This window comes from Dryobates pubescens, chromosome 13 (genome assembly GCF_014839835.1).
Source record: "Dryobates pubescens isolate bDryPub1 chromosome 13, bDryPub1.pri, whole genome shotgun sequence".
NCBI classification, from domain to species: Eukaryota; Metazoa; Chordata; class Aves; order Piciformes; family Picidae; genus Dryobates; species Dryobates pubescens.
In genome coordinates, this window is record NC_071624.1 from 9,950,185 (window position 1) to 9,973,142 (window position 22,958).

The following is a 22,958-nucleotide window of genomic DNA, read 5'->3' on the forward strand; positions in this document are numbered from 1 at the left end:
GCTGTGTTACTACATTAAATAATAACATAGCAAATACAGTAAATAGCACAGTAATAGTCACAATGAAAATAATGAACAGAGTTAACTGTTTGGATCCTTACTTCCTTTGTAGCCCTTGCCGAGAGGTTTAGCTATTAAAGGCTGTATTGCATTATAACATTGCCAAGGTATTAACAGTCAGGCAGGGAGATGAGTGGCAGGCTCACGCTGTACAATTAAAACTTTACCAGTTTACCCTTTCAGTAAAATTTGTGGTTTATAATAAGCATCTTTGTCTATTCTGAAGAGAGTAAGGATTGGAAAGTTACGTAGATGGGAACAGAGGTTCATTAAAGATTTAAAATAGAATGTGGTTTGGCATTGTAAAATAAATGTGTATAAGATGAGTTACATCAAGAGCTGCCCAAAAGACATGTCGAGCACTCCTTTTCTCTTGTGATCCTGAATCTGCTGGTCATGCTATCCACAGAAAGGGATCAAAAACCATCAGGGATAAAAAATGCATGCTTGTTCCCCAGTAATGTTGAGGTCTGCTCCATATCCCCACTCATTAAGCATTTTTCATGTACATATGTAGCATATGCATGTATGCATATGAGAAAAACATGCATTTTACCTATCATGCATCAGTATAGACAGACTTTGTATTACTGTTTTTTCTCACCTCAGTGCCTAGAAACCCCTACTATAGAACAAATACATATTGACCTGTAGAGAGCCCGTGAGCATTTCAGCATGCAGAGAGCATACATGTTATTTGTTCAAATCTAATTCGGAGCACAGCACATTCCTGTTTCTCAAACACATGAGGAAGGAAGAAGGGACTCAGATCAAAAGCATTCCTGCAAAGCCAAGGTTTGAGTAAGAGGGCTAACATTACCAGGTAATTTATTTATACTGTTGGACACAGCTTCAATTTGGATAAAAGGCAGTTGCTTCTCACATGGATTTTAATAAATAAGGTCAGGAGCCCCAGAAATCTGCAAAAGCTGGATCTTGAAAGGCAAGCAATGCACACAGACCAGGGCTTTGTTTACAGTTACTGGGAGCTACTGCTGCTTGCTTTGAGCCCAGCAGCACTGTCGGCAGCTAGAGCTGCTTTGCCTTCCCCACATTCCTCGCCAGCGAGCACCTACACCCGGGCCAATAATCCCGATGATTAACAAAATCTAGCACTAGAGGGAGGCTGAACACATGTTCTGCTCTCTTTGGCCTTTTCAGCTTCTCTAAACATTAAAAGCCAGCAATTTAAAGCAAGCCCAGCACGCAGCCACCACACTGCTGAGCAGGAGATGTGCTATTTAAGGCAGCACCTCCTATAGGTAAAAAACCATGCTTTTCTCTCCTCAACTATTTGTCAATAGGTGCATCCAATTTTATTATTTTTTAAAAGAAAAAAGTAAAATTCCTTCATTCTGCCTCTTTCTTTAGCCAGTGAGTCACAGCCCACAAAGAGGCACCACCGCCGCCACTCGCTGAGAGCCAGTCAGACAGTGAAGTGCCCAGCGCCTGGCAACCTCCTCTGTAACAGGGATGAAGCTCACGCTGCTTGCATCTATCAGCATGTTTCCACCTCTTCCAAGGCATAAGGACTAGGTAGAAGCAAGCCAGGGCTCCTCTAAACAACCTCACAGAGGAAGGCACAAATGCCTTCAGACCATGTTTTGACAGTTCTCCTTTCAAAATTCCTCGGCAATAGGAATTTGAGCCCTTTGGGTCATTTTCCACATATTGCGACAGAATGGTACCACCAGTGAGTGCCATAGGTCTGAATGCACTGCAGCCCTTCTGTGCATAGGTGTTTGTAACAACAACTGCTGTATCAAACTATTTTATATTGCACTTTGTGCAACTGTTCAAAGCCTGATTGCCTCTTCACTCTAACCCTCATCCTAAACCACTTCTGTGCATCCTCTTTGGTATATCCCACATTCTTTCTGTTTTCAGCCACTGATAGTGTTTACTTATTAATTCACAGTGCTTACAGTAATGAGGCGGAGTGATTGACCAGACAGAATTACTGTGGGACACAGAGATCTAGGTCCTATTTTCAACCTCCTGCTGGGCAGCCTAGTGCCTTAGGCAAAACACTACCCCTGCTTCAGCTTCCTTATCAGGGATAAACTATTATTTCTTTTGTAAAGTTTTTGCGGTTTACCAACAAAAAACCACACTGATAACAGCTGGGAGTTGTTGGGAAAGAGGCTGTCTCCTATATGAATACAATCCTCTCCCTTACATGTTGCCCTCACATCTAGAGTCTCAAATTAAAATTAGACCCACATTGCAGCTGCAGCACCTGGGGGTCATAGTATCATAGTATCAGTCAGGGTTGGAAGGGACCACAAGGATCATCTAGTTCCAACCCCCCTGCCATGGGAAGGGACACCCCACACTGGCCAGAGCCTCATCCAGCCTGGTCTTAAAGACCTCCAGGGACGGGGCCTCAACCACCTCCCTGGGCAACCCATTCCAAGGCTTCACCACTCTCATGGTGAAGAACTTCCTCCTCACATCCAGCCTGAATCTCCCCACCTCCAGCTTCCAGCTGGGTCGCTAGAGGTGACTCAGAAATGGAGTTTTGTTTCCCAAGGTGGCACTTGGCAGGTCTGCAGCTGAGGATCATGTCTGCTGGAGCCACCCAGGTAATGCCCAGACACAAAATACTGGGCTCTGAACCCTTCCTTTAAAGGGAATTGGTCATTTCAAAGCCAGTGAAGACAAAAAACCCTCATGATACAGCTTATTGAGACACCCCCATAGCACACATGGCTCCAGAGGGAGAGAATACACGGTAGGGACAACTGTGCCCAGTCCTCAATGCCTAAGCAAGCCTGCCAGGCAAGGATGGAAGAAACTGCTGATGCCACAAGCAAGGGTCCCTGTCTGTGAGGAAACAGGGCCCTTAAGAGATTGCTTATGAGAGTTTTTCCCTTTAGCTTTCCCTGGCCTGGGCAGAATGCCTGTTTTGAAACGAGGAGGCAAGAATAAAATAATAAACCCCTGCCTCCCTCCCCGATCTATCTCTTTCCCTTTGACAAACAGTGATTTCATTTTTCTTCCTGTCCAACACTGGACTTTCTGCTTTTTTTTTGCCTTTTTTTTTTTTTTCCCTCTTTTAAACTGAGCCCAGGCCAACGTGGCAAAAGGCTCTGTGCTCATGTCCTTATTTGTCAAACACGCCATCACCGCGCCCTCAGCGCCATTCTGGGAACCAGCCCTCGCCTTCACCGCCCGACTGCAGCCAAAGGGGAACTTCCCAACACAACTCTCCCCCAGCCTCAATGCACTCTTGGAAAAAAGATTTCATTTTCTCTCTCTTTTAAAAAATATTACATTTTCTCTCTCTCTCTTTTTTTTTTTTTTAAGGCATTACAGTTAATAAGAGTTTAGATTTATTTCTGCACTGGTTAGGCCACACCTTGAGTCCTGTGTCCAGTTCTGAACCCTTCAGTTTAGGAAAGAGGTTGAGTTGCTGGAGCGTGTCCAGAGAAGGGCAACAAAGCTGGGGAGGGGTTTGGAACACAAGCCCTATGAGGAGAGGCTGAGGGAGCTGGGGTTGATTAGCCTGGAGAAGAGGAGGCTCAGTGGTGACCTCATTGCTCTCTACAACTACCTGAAGGGAGGCTGAAGCCAGGTGGGGGTTGGTCTCTTCTCCCAGGCAACCAGCATCAGAACAAGAGGACACAGTCTCAAGCTGTGCCAGGGGAGGTTCAGACTGGATGTTAGGAAGAAATTCTTCATAGATAGAGTGATTGGCCATTGGAATGGGCTGCCCAGGAAGGTGGTGGAGACACCATCATTGGAGGTGTTTAGGAGGAGACTTGATAGGGTGCTTGGCTGCATGGTTTAGTTGATTAGGTTGTGTTAGATAATGGGTTGAATGTGATGATCTTGAAGGTCTCTTCCAACCTGGCCTGGTCTATTCCATTCTAATCCATTCTATTCTATTCCATTCTATTCCATTCCATTCCACTCCATTCCATTCCCATTTCTTCCCCTGCCCTGCTGTGATGCTGAATCTAGATGGGAAAATAGAAATTACACAGAAAAAGCTGGATCTACTGCAAAGGCATTTCACGACCAGTCCTCCTATGATTTCCATCAGGTCATAAGCACTTCAAGGGAAGTCAGATACTAAAGTACCTTTTTGGATCTGGTCCTAAGTGGCCAGTTCCACTGTTCAAATAGAGATCCAGAGATAAACAGGCCTATGAAAACTGGGCGTTATTATTTTAACTGCTGCTCTTAAGCTACAACTTAAACTGCAATAATCTGTGCAGCTTTCAGCTGTCTGCCAACAGTAACACACAAAATGATAATAAACTAAACATACACATTCTGCTGCCCTCATCAACTTAACAACTTGGATAAAAAGCTTTACCTAAAGCCACAGAATACAAATTTCACAAGCTGTCATCAGCACTCCGCCATCCAGAGAAAAATTTCTGTTGTAAAGGGGCTGATTTACTGGAGCAGGTAAACTTCAAACTCTGGAGTAAATCTGAAGGGCTTGCACTGGGTCCATAGGGGCCAAACTTTTTCAGGCAGCAACATCAGACCTGGTCTATGCTTAGGAAAGGGGAAACTGAGAAGTGCGCAGCACGTGTGCATCTAGTCCACGCTCCAGCAACTACATTTAGCAATGGGGAAACTGAGGCATGGAAATAAAGTGGCCTGGCATTGGAGAGCAGAATCAGGTCTGGCTTCAGTTTGTTGGAGCCTCATCTAACACATGGCTGTGAGATCCCTGCCTTCAGGCAACCATGTCCTGAGGGCTGAGAAAGGATTCATAGCAAAAGGAACACAGCCTCCATTCGTTCTGCTCCTTCAGCACAGCAAATGCCATCTGGAATCATAAAAATTATTGTTCTCAATGCACAAAGGCATCAAGCAGCTTTTCCATTGACACTTGCCCTTTTCCCTCATCTCTCGGGCCTTATGTCTTGCTTCAGCACAGCTTTTGCTGCTCCTGCAAGATAAGGAGCTGATCTTGCAACACAAGACCTTGCCTGCTCCTGACTTAGCCTTGGCTTTTGTCTGCTCCCAATCTCCTTCAGAGGATTGAAGGAAAAAGAAAGGGGTAAAAAGGAGACATGAGCACACAGACTAAAGTGTGTGTTTCCTACATAGAGTATATCTAGGGGTGGTGACAGGCAGGAGCGCTGGGGTAAAAATGGTAGGCTCACCCTCCTCTGAGCAGGATGTCTTGCTCTAACCAAGCTCCTGCCAAAACCCAACGCTGCAAATACAGCTCCAGCCCCAGCTTTCCAGTCAAAAAGGGTGCGACAAATAGCAATTTCATGAGTTCAGCAAGGAAGATCCATCCCATTGAGTGGTTCTACCAAAGAGCACATCCCAGTGATAACCCTGAGTGGCTCACACACATCTTTGAACCTGCCACAGGAGGAAGGCATGAGAAGCTGAAGATACAAACCCTTTCCAGTAAGCATGGTGAAGTCCCCTCACTGGGTGATCCAGCAAGGAGGAAGCCAGAACACATGAGGTGCCCAACCATCACCCTGCCCTCACCAGTACTCTCACTCTCCCCCCATCCAGGGTGATCTGGAAGCTCCTCTGCTTCCACCAAGTCCACTGTTCTCAGAGAGATAAGAGACAGAACAACACTTGCTGGGGAATTACTTCATTCTCCCAAGGCTGGGAAAAGCCATGCTCTGCACTTGGCTAATGTCCCTGATGGCTGCAGCCTTTTCTGGCAAGGGAGAACACAATCTCATTAACCCCTTCCCTCTTGAAGGCTGCTTATAATGGTGAACAGGAACATGCTGACACACTGTGATAGCATCTGAACATCTTGCCACAGGCAAGAGATCACAGGAAGCCCCTGAGGAAGGGAAATGTTATCTTTTTACAGAGACACAAAGTAGATGAATTGACTAGAGTTTGTGGAGGGGTCAGGAACTAAGTCAGGTCTCTTGAATCCTCTTTAGTATCTGCTTGCTGGCCTGTTCTCAGGTTCAAATCCATTGAGGAATGCAGACTACCACAACCTTCCAGGGTCATCAAGGGCAGCCCCATGGCTGTGAATGTGTGGTAACACAACTCTCATTAGCCTCAAAACTATATCACCCTCACTTTGCTCTCACCTCTTCTCCCAGAAGGCTGTTCTAGACTTTTGCAGACTCAGTGCTGAGAAACTTTCCAAACACCAGCATGAAGATAATTCTGTCACATTCAGCCTCTCCTGTTCCTGTACCAACACTCATCCAGAGCTGAAGTAGTTCCTCTTCTCTGGATCTTATTTCTCAAATATACTTCAAATTGACAACCATACCCCCTCTTGAGTCTTCCTCCTGCTCAGACAAGAAGTCAGACTCTTTTGGCCTCAACTGGCAAGATCAGCTTCTTGATCACCTTGACAGTGTGTCCCTGTACCCTGACTGCATCTCTCCTGAGTATGCCCAAGCTAACACACGTGTACCTGGCACTCCAGACAAGCTGGTGATGTCTTCATAAAGGTGTTCATGGTATGTCCCTACCCACACAAGACATGCCATCATCACCTGATGCATCTTAATAGTTGCACTTCCATCCAGACAGCAAATCTAGAGGATCCAAGCCAGTAAAAAGGGAGTGAAAAGGGTCTCAAGTGACATCACTGGGGCCTGGGCTAGGGTTTATTTGCTTCACTTAATTTTAGACATCTAAACAAAGCACTTTTAGGATCAGATTACTGCCCTAGAGTCTCTCCACAGTCCATGGAACGAGCTGGCCCTTCCAGAAAACAATTCATTCTGGGAAGGTTTTACTCCCATCTGCCATCACAAAGACACAAGGCAATTAGTCTTCTAATTCAAGCCGGATGGGAAAAATCCTTTAATAGCCCAGCAAGATTTGAATGGAAATATTCCTTACTTGGGAAACAGCTTGTAAGAGCTGACTTGGTTGTTCCTGACACATGATTTCTAACCACAGTACTTTGCCACCTTGTTTTATTATTGCCCATTGATTTCCACAACTTTTGGATCAGTTCTGCACAAACTATGGAATTTTTGTCTCCTCACCTGCACGTTGAAAGTAACATCATCCAGAGCAGGTGGAGGGGGAAAGGCACCTTGTGATGATGTGATGTTCCCAAGGTCATCCACAGGAGGTGGGGGTGGAGGAAGAAAGTCCCCTAGAAGAGAAAATGGGAGAAATTAGACTCACCAGTATTTCCCTACATCGTGACATGGATGATCAGGATGAAACCTGCCATACTCAGAGGTTTGACAGCGGTTTTGTGGCACAGGAAGCAACGCACCATTTAACCATTAAATGTTCATTTGCACCTCCTGCCGCCACAGGAGATGGTTATGACACCTCAGAAATGTTGGCAGAGTGCTTAGAGGTGCACAGGCCTTGTGTGGAAGGTGACACAAAGCCTGAAGGCACCACCAACCATCTCCATAAATCAAAGCTTGCATCTCAAACCTGCTGCAGGCAACTACAGAACTTGTAATAACAAATGTGTGGTGTCCAGCCTAGCAATGGATCCCATCCAGTTCACCCACCTCTTGTTCTAAATCATGCTACCTCTTCTCCATCACTATAAAGACAGCATCATGGAGTGGTGGAGCTGGATCGCAAAATCTGTGCCAGCCCAACTCCTGCATCCCTGCTGCTGACAGAGCCACACTCTTTTCATCTCTCCCTTCCTATAGACTCCTCATAGCTTGGAATCATAGAACAGCAAATGTTGGAAGGGACCTTTGGAGCTCATTTAGTCCAAATCCATGCTAAGCCAGGTTTGCCTAGATCAGGCTGCAAAGGAACATGTCCCAGGGGGTTCTTGAAGTCTCCACAGAAGGAGATTCCACATCCACCCTGGTCAGCCTGTTCCAGTGCTCCATCACACTCAAAGTAAAGACATTTATCCTTAAGTTCAAGTGAAACCTCCTGTGCTCCAGATTGTACCCATTGCCCCTTGTCCTGTCACTGGCCACCACTGAAAAGAGAGCAGCCCCGTCCTCATGCCCTTTAGATATTTATATGCATTTATAAGGCCCCCTCTCAGTCTTTTCTCTTCTGGACTAAGGACACCCAAGGTTTCTCAGCCTCTCCTCATAAGATGGATGCTCCAGTCCCCTAATCATCTTTGTGGCCTTTTGCTGGACTCTCTCTAGTAGCTCTCTGTCCCTCTTGAACTGAGGAGTCCAGAACTGGGCACAATATTCCAGATCCAGCCTCACCAGAGCAGCTTCCTGTGCAGAACTTCTGGGAAGACCACAGGCTCTTCTCAGTGACAACAGCTACATGACAGTCTAGATGCAAGCTTGGAAGCATTCACCTTTTAAGTCTCAGGAAGCTCTTTACATGAGGCTGCTGTACAAAATATCTACACTTACTTTGCTCATTTTAAAATTCCAAAAGTGCTGATGTGAAGACAAAGCAGTGTATTGGCTGTGAAGCCATCCAGCTTAGCACAAAGGTGGGAGAACTTCTTGAGAACTTCATGGGAGGTGGGAGCACAATGAGGAAAACAAGGACAGAGCAGGCTGTGGGCAGCAAGACCACAGGCTCTGAAAGCACCTCCTAAGGACAGAATAGAGGGCATTTGCCATTAGCACTGGACTTGGCTCCTAGGGAGGCAGCTGCCTGTAATTTGGACCACTTTGATATATTTTTATTTCTTCTCATAAAAGCTGATACTTCAAATAGAGCTGTTTACTGTTGGCTCTCCTGAGTGCAGCATCTGTGATGGAAGCTCAAGATGAACAAAATTGTGATATTTCATGTATATAGGAACTGTTGCTTTTAGAGGCTTTTAACCCTTTTGGCAGGAAACATGGTCTCCCTAGTTGACCCTCCACATCTCCGTGCAGTGCCACACTGCCTCCCGCCTACAGGCCCTCAGTACCATCCACAAATACTAAGGAGCAGGTTCCAAACAATTCAGAGAAGTGTTGAGCCAAATCTCAGAGTTTCACAGTCCTCTGGACCACCCATGCCCAGGTTCAAAGCCCTGTGCTCAGCCCACCACAGGCACCAGCTGGGCAGCATCACCAGCACGGCACCCTCATGCTATTTGCTGTAGAAGTAAATAGGTCTGCAGCTCTGGAAAGTTCTTCTATGTAATTCCAAATCACTCTCTGAAAGGCACAAACTCCCCCTAGACCTTTTAGGGAATTTATTTCCCAGGACAGAATTTCTTCCCTTTTCCCCCAAAGCAAGCATGAATAGGGCTCAAAAACCCCACTTTGAATTCCTAAGAAAGTAGCATCCTAAACACAGACACACAAAGACAGTTGGAATACAACACACTGAAAACTAATTTAAGACAATCATGTTGCTCCAAATCATAAAATCCTGTGAAACCCACCAGTCCATGGTACTACAGAGCTCAGGACTGACTTTAAACTGAAAACTGTCCAATAACATCTGCACTGTCCTCCTCTTTGCCCTATAATTAATCTAATGCTTTCATTTCAAGTTGTATGAAATGTGATACAGAGTAAAAAGAAAAGAAGAACTATTTTGAAATTAATATCTTGGTGTTTAGTTCAAAAAAATGCTGGGATGCTGGAGTGCTAAGTAAACTTTTCTCCTTTGCTCTGAAAATGACCCTCCAACCAACATGGTTTTGCAAATAAATGTCACTCCAGCAGACACATACTTCCCAAAGAATACACTTCAGAAGATGTTTCTCCAGTTAGTCCTGGCCCTAATGCCAAAGACATCCCCCTGCACAGCACATTAGTCAGACACCCTTGCTTTATTATAACACTGCAAAAAAGAGGTGGGGAACATGTTGAAGGGGATAAGACAGGGAAAGGGACAGGGTTTGTGCATAAAGAAAAGGTAAAAATAATAATTGCTATAACAGAAGGAGGAAATGACAATTGCTAGAACACACACACAACAAATATCATTTTTCTCCTTTGGAAGATTTGTTGCTACTGAAAGCAAAGACCATTGGCAAGATTTTTTAGAAAAGGAGCAAAGGACAGAAAGAGAGAAGAGCTCTTTTCTAGAGTTCAAAGAAAAACACTTCTTTGCAGTAGGAGACAGCTGGCTTTACCGCATCTCAGCCCAGCTCTGCTGACTCCGTGTCAGATGAGCTGCTGGCTCCACTCTCTCCACAAATCGGAAGGTTTTTAGACTGGGAAGCAGTAAGCAGATGCCTGGTGAAGTGGGGGGACCTTGCAGATGTTTGGCCTTTTCCTGGTCCTCTGGGAACAGGTGGACTTTCCTCCTTCACAGCTTTAGTTGTTTATTCTGCCACTGCACTTTCCTCTTTTCCACACACAGGCACAGGACCTGGTGCTGTTCCTGCTGCACTCACAGGACAGCATTCCCTCAGATGCAGGAGAGAAATCTGTTACTGTATTATTATTATCATTGCAATTGCTGGAAGTCTCCCTGTAGCAGAGAGGGAGGCATGCAAACCCTCTCAAATCTGTGTCCTGAGCAGCATTTTAGATGGCATGTGAAAAAATAAGGTCTTCATTTCAAGGAATCAATACAGAAAACAAGTTGAAAGCAAGCTCACACTCCCTTTGAGCAGGATGGCCCTGCAATATATATTGGGGAACTTCCCTCACCCCCAAAGCTTTGCAATTTAGACAGATTTCAGTGTCTTAGATCTTGGCAAGCTATGGGAGGAGGCAGAAAAGTCCATGTGCAGCTGGAGCGTATCGCTGCCACCCACCATTGACCACCTCCAGTGCCATTCAGCTTCATGGGGAGCCATCAGGGAAAGGGACTGTCCCCTGTCTGCATAGATGCATCAGCAGCTGAAGGAAGAATGGGGCTCTGGGATTACCAGAGTTAACCAAGGGCTGGTGGTGAATACATCCCAACTTGAGCCTGACTGATTTTACTCTGCTGCCCCTCTGTGAATAAAAGATGGGCAAAAGGCTTAAAGGTATTGACTACTACTTGGTACCAAGACTGCCATTTGGTTGGCCTTCATCTGGCATAAGCCTGAACACTCAATGTACTTCAGTTGTGAGAGCAACTGCACTGAGTTTTGTCAATGCAGACTCATCAAAATACCTCCATGAGGCAATTTATACTTCACATAAGGTAGTTTATACCTCAAGGCAGGTAAAATCACCTTCCAACATCAAGTAGCCTTGTGGAGGGGCAGGGATACAGCCTGGGGTAGGCAGGGTTACAGGCAGGGAGCTACATCCTGCCCCTCCTCAAACCACGGTGCAGCCTGCAATGAGAAATCTGTACCCATTACCATATGTTTAGAGGAGAAAATAAGCACTCAATGTGCCAGCTACTTGTTTCTTCTTCTTACAGCTGTGAAGACCATGAGTCAAGCTACAAAGGGGCTGTGCAGTGTGACACAGGCACCAGATCGGTTATTTCAGATATGATGGAGCACCACTCAGTGCAACCATGATAGATGATTCCATTGGTCCCAGTAATGCTCTCCCCCATATTTTGCATACAAGTCATTAGACAGAAAATAAGTTAGTCCACCATGGTTTATGTTGGGAAACTACGACAGATCCCTAAGTAGAAATGATGCCTCCCCAAGCCATCATCCTGGTTTCTGCCTCCAATCAAACCTGTGACAGGCAGAGGTATTTGCAAGGTTTTGCCCCTCTCCTCCCCAAAGTTTCCGCTCTTACACTTTCCAATCAGTTTTAGGCAGATCATTATTATTACAGTTTTCAAATGCACAAATAGAAAGTTGTTCAAAGACTTAACAGGCATCTACATCAATATGAGTCTGTCAGGATGAACAGAAACTCATCAGATTTTTGCCATTGGCTGACTGATGCCTTCTGAATACAAGTACAAGCTGAGAAAAACATCCTGTCTCATGCACCAAGCACCTTTCTAACTTACAGTCTAACCTTTAAATTTTTAAGTGCACTTCAGATTTTGGCAGGATCAGGCTTGTGTCTCAAGCCTTTGTTTTCAGGGGAGATATATCTGCCAGTAGACAAATGAATTGCAGCACAGTAATTGCCTCCTCCTTTGACTGACACAGTTGTTTAGACATGAAGATTTGTAGCTTTGAAACTTCTAGACACAAAGATGATCTCACATGTTCAGTAAGAAGAGACTGTTTGGGGGAAAAGCCCTCAGAAACAGAGAAAAGGCAAACCAAAACAATGTATTTTCCCCTGAAACAATAACTTAATGAAATCTATCAACAAAACAGGATTCACACTCATAATCCCAGATCTCTGGCTGATGTCTGAAGCCCATGTGCCCAGATGTTTTTAATTTTTCTCCTTCTAAACAAAAATAACCTTCTCTCACTGTCATCCACATCCTTTCTCAGTCTGAAGCTGGTTCTGAGTCAGATTGGATCACCTGAAAAACACAGCTCTCCTCTGACCCAGACAATAGCCCCACTGATCCAAAGAGACTCCATTTGGCAAAGCACCGAGCAAGTACAGGCATCTCCCAGTGCCTGGTCAACCATATACCTTCTACTGTGGAAAGCCAAAGTTTGCAATTCAAGGGTGATGTACATTGAAACAATTAAAATTTTACACTTAAATCCAAATTCCCTTAGCACTGTGCTAAAATCCTTTTGATTGAGGCTGCCATGAACCTGTATTCCACCATAACCACTGAAAAAACCTGCAGAATACTGCAGCATTAGTTAAGTGGCCTGGGGAACTTAATACTGCAGAAGTGACACCACAGGACTCTTACAGAAAACTTCAGCTAGATATGACCTGGTGACTCCTAGGTGTGAACATGCATCTGACTAAGTTTCCCAAAATGAACATTTTCCTGTTAACATCTGTATTTAACATACATCACTGGACAAGGAAAGCACATGATTAAAATTACATTTAGTGTTGATGCATCCTTGGTCAAAACCATGGCATGAGGGCTCAATGACAGCACAGCAGTGCAGGGGAAATGGCTGCATGATTACAGACCAGCTGAATATACCAATCTGAATATACCACACTGGCCTTTGATTCTTACAATAAAGTAGCTCCACCAACCCAAGGCACTGCTTAAATTACCACTCACTTACCAATCACTAATCCTACCATTTGAACTACTTTTGCTAATCAGCTACTGTATTAATAAGGAGGGAAGGAAAAAAAAAACAACCAACAACAAAACCACAAACCAACAAAAAAAACCCCAACACACTGGCTAATTTCATCCTGAGCTTTAAAAACAGGAATACTGAGTCTGTCAGGTAGTTGCAGTGAAAATTTACTTCACCACCTGCTAGCTGAAATATTGCTTTTATGGATTTATATTGTATTAAAAGGTCACTGGCTGTTTAAGTCTTAAACAGTTTTAATCATTCTAAAAGTCTCTTAACAGTAAGGAAAGGAAGCTCAGAACAAACAGCAGCAGGGATTCTAATTAAAAGGGCCAATTCATCTAATTTTATTTGGGGTTAATTATTCAGGATTCACTCTCTGATGTGTAAGGAATAGCAATTAGTAATTTTAGTGATTTGAGGAACATTGGAGGTGTAATCAGTTAAAATGAGTGAGTGTTTACAACACAAGATGTTGAATTAGTTTCTCCCAGCTGGAGAACAGGAACATTAGTCCCCTACAGTTCAGGACTATGAATCGCAGTCCTGCTTAAAATACTCTTTTCAGATAAAAAAAAAAACAACCAAACAAAACCACACAAAACAAAAAGCCCACACACCAACAATCATCTGTTAATGTTGTTTACTACGTGGAAAGTCAATAGGTGATACATACCATGGCAGCTTGTGCATCCCGACCTCCACCTTCATCCCACCATCCAACTACCCAAAACCCTGGGATTCAATGGAGACAATTCCCAGCGCTTTTCCTATCCGTGCAACTTTAACCAGACTACCACCCTCCCACCACGCTGCCTTTTACCACAGCTAGCCGAGATAATGAAAGAAGCAGCCTGTGAAACTTTCAAATGTTAATTAACTACAGCGGCGAAATATACAGAGGAAAAATGACCGTGCGATTAACTTAAAACCTCTAGGTACAACTCCTCCTGCAAATGCAAATCCAAAATAGCTCTGCTGGAATTGCTCTGGATTTCTTCCAGCATTACTAGAGCCAGAACAGGGTACTAAAGCTTTCAGGAGCAGCAGATGAGACTCATGCGGACAACAGAGCCCTAATGGGGAGATCCAATACTGCCTGCTGTGATCTTTGGGCCTAAGCTGAGGCAGCAGCTGAAAAGCTGTTTGTTCCCCAACTCTCACGAGGTAACTGGGTTCGTTCTTCAGTAGGACCAGAGCTGGACCCCTTGCATTGCTTTACACATTTGTGACCGCTAAAAGGCACGCCATTGGCAGACCGTGGCAGGCTCATCTCAAGTGATGCAGTTTTTTATTGAGCAACTCGATTTGGCACAACATGCTCTCTTTAGAGGTCTGAACACAGATCTTTTGCTCCAGCGCTGGCCACCGGTGGGGAAAATCCCACCTACTTCTGATTCACATCGGAACTTGCTGACCTCCCTCTCAAAACACTCCAAAAGGCAGTAATTAGCACGAGGGAAGGAAACAAGGGCTCAGTTCCCCAAATTATGCAAAATCTGAGCCGCTTTGTCACAGTAGATGGCCCTTATTGTGAAAACAACACTTTCTTTTTTTTTTCCTAATGAGACTGTGTTTTTATTCAGCTTGTGTCTGTAAACATTTAGCCCCGCCATCTCCCCCAGCAAAATGCAACTGATGCTCGGGCAGCCTCAAGGGATGCAGAGTCGGGGAGCTAGGAACGACCACTTACCGTGTTGTTTCCCCCACCTGCATGAGCCAAAGCCTAGTCATGAGGTACAAAGGAATCAACAAGGCTGCACTTTGATTCTTCAGCTTATTTTGCTACATGACTGTGGGGCAAAGCGTTCCATCTAATGTCCCACACCAACGTTTCTGCGATAGAGATGACTTATTTCGCTCACCTCAACAACCCATTTTGTAAACACAACGTGAGTGAGCCGGTTCTGCTCCTGCTGAGATCACATTACGTGTAACATTTTTCTCCATGAAGCAGAGAGGTGCTTGGAGGAGAGGAAAATAAATCAGTCCATTACTAAAGCTTAGTGAAGGACTAACTAAGGTTGAGCCAGTGCAAGAAACAGCCCATGGCACTGTAAAACTTTAATTAAAATATGTGTTAAAATAGAAGGAGGAAGAAGAGCCGTAAGATTAACAGAAAAGCTCAAAGTACTATTCTTTGTCATAGATAAGGACATTTGGGATGTCACCTAGCCCCACTGTGCCACAGTCCTTGGGCATGCAAAGTCTTCACAGAATCACCCAGAATCAGAATCACCAAGGTTGGGAGAGACTTCAAAGATCATCAAGTCCAACCCATCACCACAGACCTCATGACTAGACCATGGCACCAAGTGCCATGTCCAATCCCCTCTTGAACACCTCCAGGGATGGTGACTCCACCACCTCCCTGGGCAGCACATTCCAATGGCTAATGACTCTCTCAGTGAAGAACTTTCTCCTCACCTCAAGCCTAAACTTCCCCTGGTGCAGCTTGAGACTGTGTCCTCTTGTTCTGATGCTGGTTGCCTGGGAGAAGAGACCAACCCCCTCCTGGCTACAACCACCCTTCAGGTAGTGTAGACAGCAATAAGGTCTCCCCTGAGCCTCCTCTTCTCCAACAGGAAGCAACTAAGAACAAAGCTGAGAATGATGTGAAATTAGCCAATGGTTATCTTTCTTCACAAAAGAAGAATTTTCAATTTAAAAATACAGGTATAACCTAGCTGTATAACTGAGGGGCCCAGAACTGGACACAGGACTCAAGGTGTGGCCTAACCAGTGCAGAGTACAGGGGCACAAGGACTTCCCTGCTCCTGCTGGCCACACTGTTCTTGATGCAGGCCAGGATGCCATTACTCTCCGGTGTTTATTTGCAAACATAAGGATAGAGTCCATCTTATTTAGTCTATGCAGCAATTAGTAAGATGAGATCCTGCTTTCAGTTGCAGCTGCTCAGGTCTAATAATGGAAATAAATGTAGTTCTGAATGATTTTTTTTTTTAAATGTCAGAAAACAGCCTGCTGAAATGGAAAGATTTCTACATCAACAACTGGAACTATGCTGGAAATCAAGGCATCTAAGTCAGAAGAGGAAACTCTGTCCTAGGAGGGGAAGCACAGGCTGCATTCCCACAAACTATCCCTCTCCTCTGCGGAGCGAAAGGTTCATGACACAACTCAAGAAGGGAAACGCTGCCTCACTCAGAACAAAATTGGAATGGGTTATTTGTTTGTTTATTAGATTATGGTGTTCAACTCGTTTGTTCATTGCTAAATGCTCCTGACAAGAGCTGACATATGCATTAATTTACTGAAGAGGGCTGTTGTGAAGGAGTTGAAAAAAAAATGAGCTATGCCACCAGATTAAGACCTCATTCTCCCTGGCTGTTGCTGCAAGTCACAAGCAAAACAAATCTGATTTTTCAGTCAACCTTCTCCCAGACAAGCAGGCAGGGAAGAAGTAGACCACGTCCTTCAGAAACATCCTTTCTTATCACCAACCAAACCCTCTCTGTGCCTTGTGACGGAACACAGAACGGTGCATAGACCACAAAAAGAAACATCTCTCAGACCTCTTTACTGTCAAGGGACTTCCTCAAGTTTTGAAAGGTGCAGCCAAGATTCTTTAAGCAATCATGGACTTATCTTTGCCTGTAACTAGTTTTGTGTTGTTTTCCCACTTCAGAGGAAAACCTTTGAGCAATCAGAGGAAACCTGATGTGCTGAAGCCTTGGCTTAAGCCTTAGAGCCAGCAGTGGCCCCTGCTGCAGGACATCTGGAAGTGCTGGCTCCATTCTGCTTGCCCATAATGTAAAGAAGAAGGACAACAAAAACTACTTCCAGAACTAGACCATTTCCCTGGGTGATGGGAGTCAACCTTGCTGCAAGACGTTCTTTTCACAAAGTCATCTGCTGCTCACTTGAGAGACCGAAGCAAAAACACCAGGGGGGAAATGCATGCACAGCTCTTGGACAAACTGATCAAACAAACCTCCATAAACTGATTTTCAAACTGGCTCATGTAATTCCTCACATCCTCTTCCCCACCCCTCCCTATAAACAACCAAACTTGGAAAGATTAAAGCAAAACATGTGGCTTTATTAGATGTGTCTCAGTTCACTGTTTTCACCAACACAAACAGCCCTGGCTTTCTTCCTTCTATTGCAATTAGCCAGAGCTACTGGGGAGCAGAAAGTAGCTAGATTTTCTTCATGCTACAAAATTAATTGCCTTCTTACTCACCAGTGTAACAGTTGAATAAATAAGTACATCCTTAATCCCTGAAGATAATTTAAGATAAAATTAAATGTTGGATAAACAGAATTCACCTCTATCTTCTTTCACAGTAAATAACTAATGCTCCATATGTGCATTTGTGTGGAGTGGTGGTGGGTTTTGTGGAGGGAGTTTGGTTTCCTTTACCAGAAATGTCACACACAATCTGGCTAGACCATGGAAGAGAAATGGGATTAGACTCAAAATGAAGCAAAAAAAAAAAAAAAGGGGTGGAGGTGGTTTCTTTCCCTGGGTAGATTCTACAAGGTGGTATTCAACACCCCCTCTCTCTCCTGTATTTCTGGAGAGCTGAGAAGGCACCAAAAAAAAAAAGGGGGGGGGGAGAAAGACATTAATTTTACCCTAAGATACTGATGCATAAGCTTTCTGTACCAAGGATCACTGCCCAACATCCCAAAGTTACTATACACACTTACATGTACAGTTATTGCTATATTTTGAGCAGAATTTGTGCATCATACAACAAAGTAACTGGTTAGGAAACAACATGCTAAACTGACTTGAGATAAGCAACTACATTAATTTGTCTTCTGCATTCCACAAAATCCCTTGCTGAAAACTGCTCCACCCTCTTCTTGCTGGACAAAGCCCAGAGCACCACAATGGGGAAAACAAGAAAAGAGAGAATGCTTCCCCTCAGGAGCACCCTAGAATGACCAAGGAAGAGGTGAATGACAGAGGCACAAAAAGGAGTTCCTACAGATGAGAATGATATTTCCATACTAAACCACACTCCCTTGAGTGAGCCAGGGAGACTGCCCATTCATAGAACGGTCTGGGTTGGAAGGGACCTCTAAAAGTCATCTAGTCCAACCCCCCTCTGCAGTCAGCAGGGGCATCCTCAACTGGATCAGTCTGCCAGAGCCCTGTTAAGCCTCACTTTGAATATGTGGGATGGCACTCCAGCCACCTCCCCAGGCAACCTGTTCCAGTGTTCCACTACCCTCACAGCAGAATTTGTTCCTAACATCCAATTTAAATTTGCTCTTCTCTAGTTTGAAGTCATTACCTCTTGTCATAGCACTATAGGCCTTTGTAAACAGTCTCCCTCCATCCTTCTTGTAGAATAGGAGTAGAATAGAATAGACCAGGTTGGAAAAGACCTTTGAGATCATCGCATCTAACCTATCATCCAACACTATCTAATCAACTAAACCATGGCACCAAGCACCCCATCCAGTCTCTTCCTAAACACCTCCAGTGATGGTAATAGTAGTAAAAATCAGGTTGGACGAGACCTTCAAGATCATTGCATCCAACCCCTCAACCAATCCAACCCACCTAAACAACTAAACCATGGCACCAAGCACCCCATCAAGTCTCCTCCTAAACACCCCCAATGATGGTGACTCCACCAACTCCCTGGGCAGCCCATTCCAATGGGCTCTATGAAGAACTTCTTCCTAACACCCAGCCTAAACCTCCCCTGGTGCAGCTTGAGACTGTGTCTTCTTGTTCTGGTGCTGGTTGCCTGGGAGAAGAGACCAACCCCCGCCTGGCTACGACCTCCCTTCAGGTAGTTGTAGAGAGCAACAAGGTCTCCCCTGAGCCTCCTCTTCTCCAGGCTAATCAATCCCAGCTCCCTCAGCCTCTCCTCATGGGGTTTGCGCTCCAAACCCCTTAACAGCTTTGTTGCCCTTCTCTGGACATGTTCCAGCAAGTCATCATCTTTCCTAAACTGAGGGCCCCAGAACTGGACACACACTGGTCGCTTTGCAGAGCTCTCCCACCCTCTAACAGATCAACACCAACCCCCAACTTGGTGTCATCTGCGAACTTACTGATGATGGACTCAATACCCTCATGCAGATCATCAATAAAGATATTAAAGAACATGGGGCACCCTTCTCAGAACAGAAGCAGGGAGAAATGGTGGCAGTACTGTGCTTGCACTAGTTTTGAGGAACACATGGCTCTTGCCATTCCCACCAGGGATGACCATGATACTGTAATTATCCAAGCACATGTTTCAGCTTCTGACCATTCTCAGAATGCAGCTGGCCGAAGCAGCAGCTTTGCTGGATCGCTGCTCAGCATATGGTGCCCTCTTTTCCAGAGGAAAAAGTATTAGGGTCTGGAAGCAGCCCAGGGTCAATTCTTCGGCATAAAGAAACCCGAGATCATTTTCATCCCGAATTAAAACTCTCCCCTTTAACCAACAGCAAATGAATTACTGAAGTAGTTGTGAATGCTATTAAAAGGAAAAATGCGGAAGAAAATGAAAATCTTCTGCAAAGGCTGTGGTTTGTTTGAAAAGCCAGAGGTTTGTTTTTCTTCTTGAACTAAAATGATGTGGGAAAACTGATAACAAATTGTAGTTAACATAGTGCTACAGTTTCTAGGGTAGACTTCTGACCTCTTCACTCTGAGGTTTGCTTCCCCCCTCAGAGCTGTTACATGGACAGTTTTAGGCACAAAAACAACCAAAAAAAAGTAATTAAATTAAGGTAGGTGGGGAACCTCTTTTGATTTTCTTTCATCCTAACTTCTTTTCCAGCCTTGCTGTAGGAAAGTTCAAAGCCATTCTTTTCAGATTAATGATTGATCTTCATTCTAAATCCCCACTCCAATATTAATAACCTCTCAGAAAACAATTAAAATGGATACATTGTTTGAGTCTGTGCTCGGGGAGCAAGAGAAGAGGATAAATCTTCTATGAGCACAAAAAGCTCTATCATACTTTGATGGCTGCTGATGCCTGCAGTGCCATAAAAAGGTTATTCACTGTAACATATGCATCTCCCCATGCTAACACAAGCACATGTCTGCAGCAGTGCATGGAAAGCAGAGGGTGCTGAGCAGCACAAGGGATGTATGGATGGTCCAGCTCCCTTTCTTCAAAAACTCCCTCTACCAGTGAATAGAATAGAATAGAACAGAACAGAACAGAGTAGAACAGAACAGAACAGAATAGAACAGAACAGGTTGGAAGAGACCTTCAAGATCATTGCATCCAACCCATCAACCAATCCAACACCACCTAAACAACTAACCCATGGCACCAAGCACCCCATCAAGTCTCCTCCTGAACACCTCCAATGATGGCGACTCCACCACCTCCCCAGGCAGCCCATTCTAATGGGCAATCACTCTCTCTGTATAGAACTTCTTCCTAACATCCAGCCTAAACCTCCTCTGGAGCAGACTGAGACTGTGTCCTCTTGTTCTGGTACTGGCTGTTCTGAAAGAGTAGTCTTTTTCCTCTATTGGACAAAAGGTTGGTGCAGGAAGGAAAATGACTTCCAGTTTGACATTTCCAGCAAGTGCAAAGAGATAGAGAGATTCCAGGCAGGTGTTCTGCTTGGAAATTACTTTAATGCACAGAGATGCCTGATGTGCTGAGGCTTTATGATGAATCATAGAGCCCACGTCATTCAGACTTGCTTATTAGTCCGGGCTCCCAAAGCTCTGAGAATTCTATAGCCAGTGTCTCTACTTTCTTCATGAATCACAAGAAGGAACAATGTGTCTTCTGGGCCAGCTGCTCTAGACTGACATGTCTCTATACTGCTCTCTGTAGCAGACTGATTGCCTCTGGTCCAGATCTCTCCCATGACCTAAGCAGTGCCCTGCAGCTGAGCACTCTCTTGCACCAGGGAAACAAGAAGGTTGTGTTGCTACTTGCTAATGCGGCGTTTCTACAGCATAAAAATGAGAAAGTATGCTGTCTGCCTTGGTAAGAGTGCATGTGGAGATGTTTAAGGGTACAAAGTTTTCTTAGAGGACAGACCATCTTGGCACAGTGACAGAAACCTGAGTCATGGCCCTGGTAGTGTGCTTAGAGAAGAGGAGAATCATCCTCCTTTGGAGAACACTAACCAGCTTTCCTAAATGTAAGTGAGCAACAGCAGGTTTTGACAACTCACACTGCAATTTTGCAATGCATGACTTGCTGCATGCAGTCATCCAAGGTGACTGCTTTATGCAAAAGCAAAGCTCATTCCTAGAGGATTTAAACAATCACAGTCAGATTTCCTTGCTGAAAAACACCCAAGTGAATAACAACCTTACTTTAAGAGAATACCTGGGCTCTCAAGAATCACAGAATCACCAAAGTTGGAAGAGACTTCAAAGATCATCAAGTCCAACCCATCACCACAGACCTCATGACTAGACCATGGCACCAAGTGCCATGTCCAATCCCCTCTTGAACACCTCCAGGGATGGTGACTCCACCACCTCCCTGGACAGCCCATTCCAATGGCTAATGACTCCCTCAGTGAAGAACTTTCTCCTCACCTCAAGCCTAAACTTCCCCTGGTGCAGCTTGAGATTGTGTCCTTTTGTTCTGGTGCTGGTTGCCTGGGAGAAGAGACCAACCCCCTCCTGGCTACAACCACCTTTCAGGTAGTTGTAGACAGCAATAAGGTCTCCCCTGAGCCTCCTCTTCAACAGGAAGTAACTAAGAACAAACCTCAGAATGATCTGAAATTAGCCAATGGTTATCTTTCTTCACAAAAGAAGAATTTTCAATTTAAAAATATGGGTATAACCTAGCTTCAAAATCCAGTAGCACATCTAGGCATCACCTAAATGTGAATGCTGAAGTTCACTTAAGGGAAGAAGAGGGATACTCTGCTTCTAAAAGACTGAGAGATTTACTCCGTATCCTTATTAGGCCATCCATATCACATAGTGTCATGGTGATTAGCATCCTGTTATATTAAAATCTTTAGTTACACTAGATTTAAAAGGCTAATTTGAGAGCCTTTCAGCCTCCAAAGCTGGAGGGGATCACAAGCAGGAAATCGCACGCTGCAACTGCAGCACCGGTATCTGCTCCCCTCGGTCTTCAAAATGTTGCAGCTAAAATCGTCCAGCCATGACAGCGGAACAAAGGTGTGTGTGAGGTCAGCCAGCAGCATCTTTCAAGGCAATGGCCCTGCACTTACCATGAGAAAGAAAATAAAACCTACTTTGTCTCTCCTTTACTATATATTTAACATCTGCAAGACAAAAATCAGATGACTGCTTAAGGCTTGGGATGATGCACGCCATCTTCAAGCTATTCTTGAGCGAAACGTTTAATGTTTCATGCGGTTTGGAAGTGGCTTAAATTCCCTGCTGAATTTTTCATGCCCATACACAATTTAGCCTTTATCAAAAAAATCCCTTTCAATTATGTACTCTGCAGAAAACACAGACATTCTTTGGAAGGATTCTAGCTGCTTTCCTCCCTGTTGTTTTTCTGTTGTTGTTTGTTGCTTTTCAGCTTGCTAGAGCCTGCACACTGAAGCTACCTGGATTTCACCACTTGTTCTTCTCACAGAAAATCAACTCTGCTTTCTTTCCTTCTCTCTTTCTATGCCTTTATCTTAGTTGAGGGGCGAGGGAAGAGAAGAGAGCACTGGAAAGAGGCTAAAAGGTTGCAAGCTTTCAGAAAACCCACTTCTTACCCCAATATACAATAGGTACCTGTAGTGTGCAGCAGCAGGGCTGCCAGTGAGCAAACCTAGCAGGCGAGTAGCCTTTGGACAGTAAAGCCTGCAGCAGGCACCTCCTTCCCAGTGCAGGAGATGGGGCAAGGAAGCAAGCATAATTACAGCACTGCAACATGCCAGCTATTCTTGGAAACAAAACAGCCCCTCAGGTGCTGTTGCAGGAGAGCAAAGTGAGGACAGCCCTCAGACCACTCTAAGCCATGTCACAGGCATCCCCAGGAACATACAGCCATCCTCTCGTGTTCTGTACTGCTGAGCAGGTCAGGCTAAA

At 44.7% G+C, this 22,958-nt stretch overlaps 1 protein-coding gene across 1 annotated transcript in view; it reads right to left on the minus strand.

Moving 5' to 3' along the window:
• LPP (LIM domain containing preferred translocation partner in lipoma) overlaps window positions 1–22,958 on the minus strand; it is a 347,427-nt gene that overhangs the window by 176,728 nt on the left and 147,741 nt on the right. Inside the window, exons 4-5 of the mRNA XM_054166899.1 lie at window positions 7,026–7,138; window positions 5,629–5,631 (exon numbers count right to left, since the gene is read on the minus strand). Of these exons, the coding sequence (XP_054022874.1) occupies window positions 5,629–5,631; window positions 7,026–7,138 (116 nt within the window). The remainder of the gene's footprint in view (window positions 1–5,628; window positions 5,632–7,025; window positions 7,139–22,958) is intronic.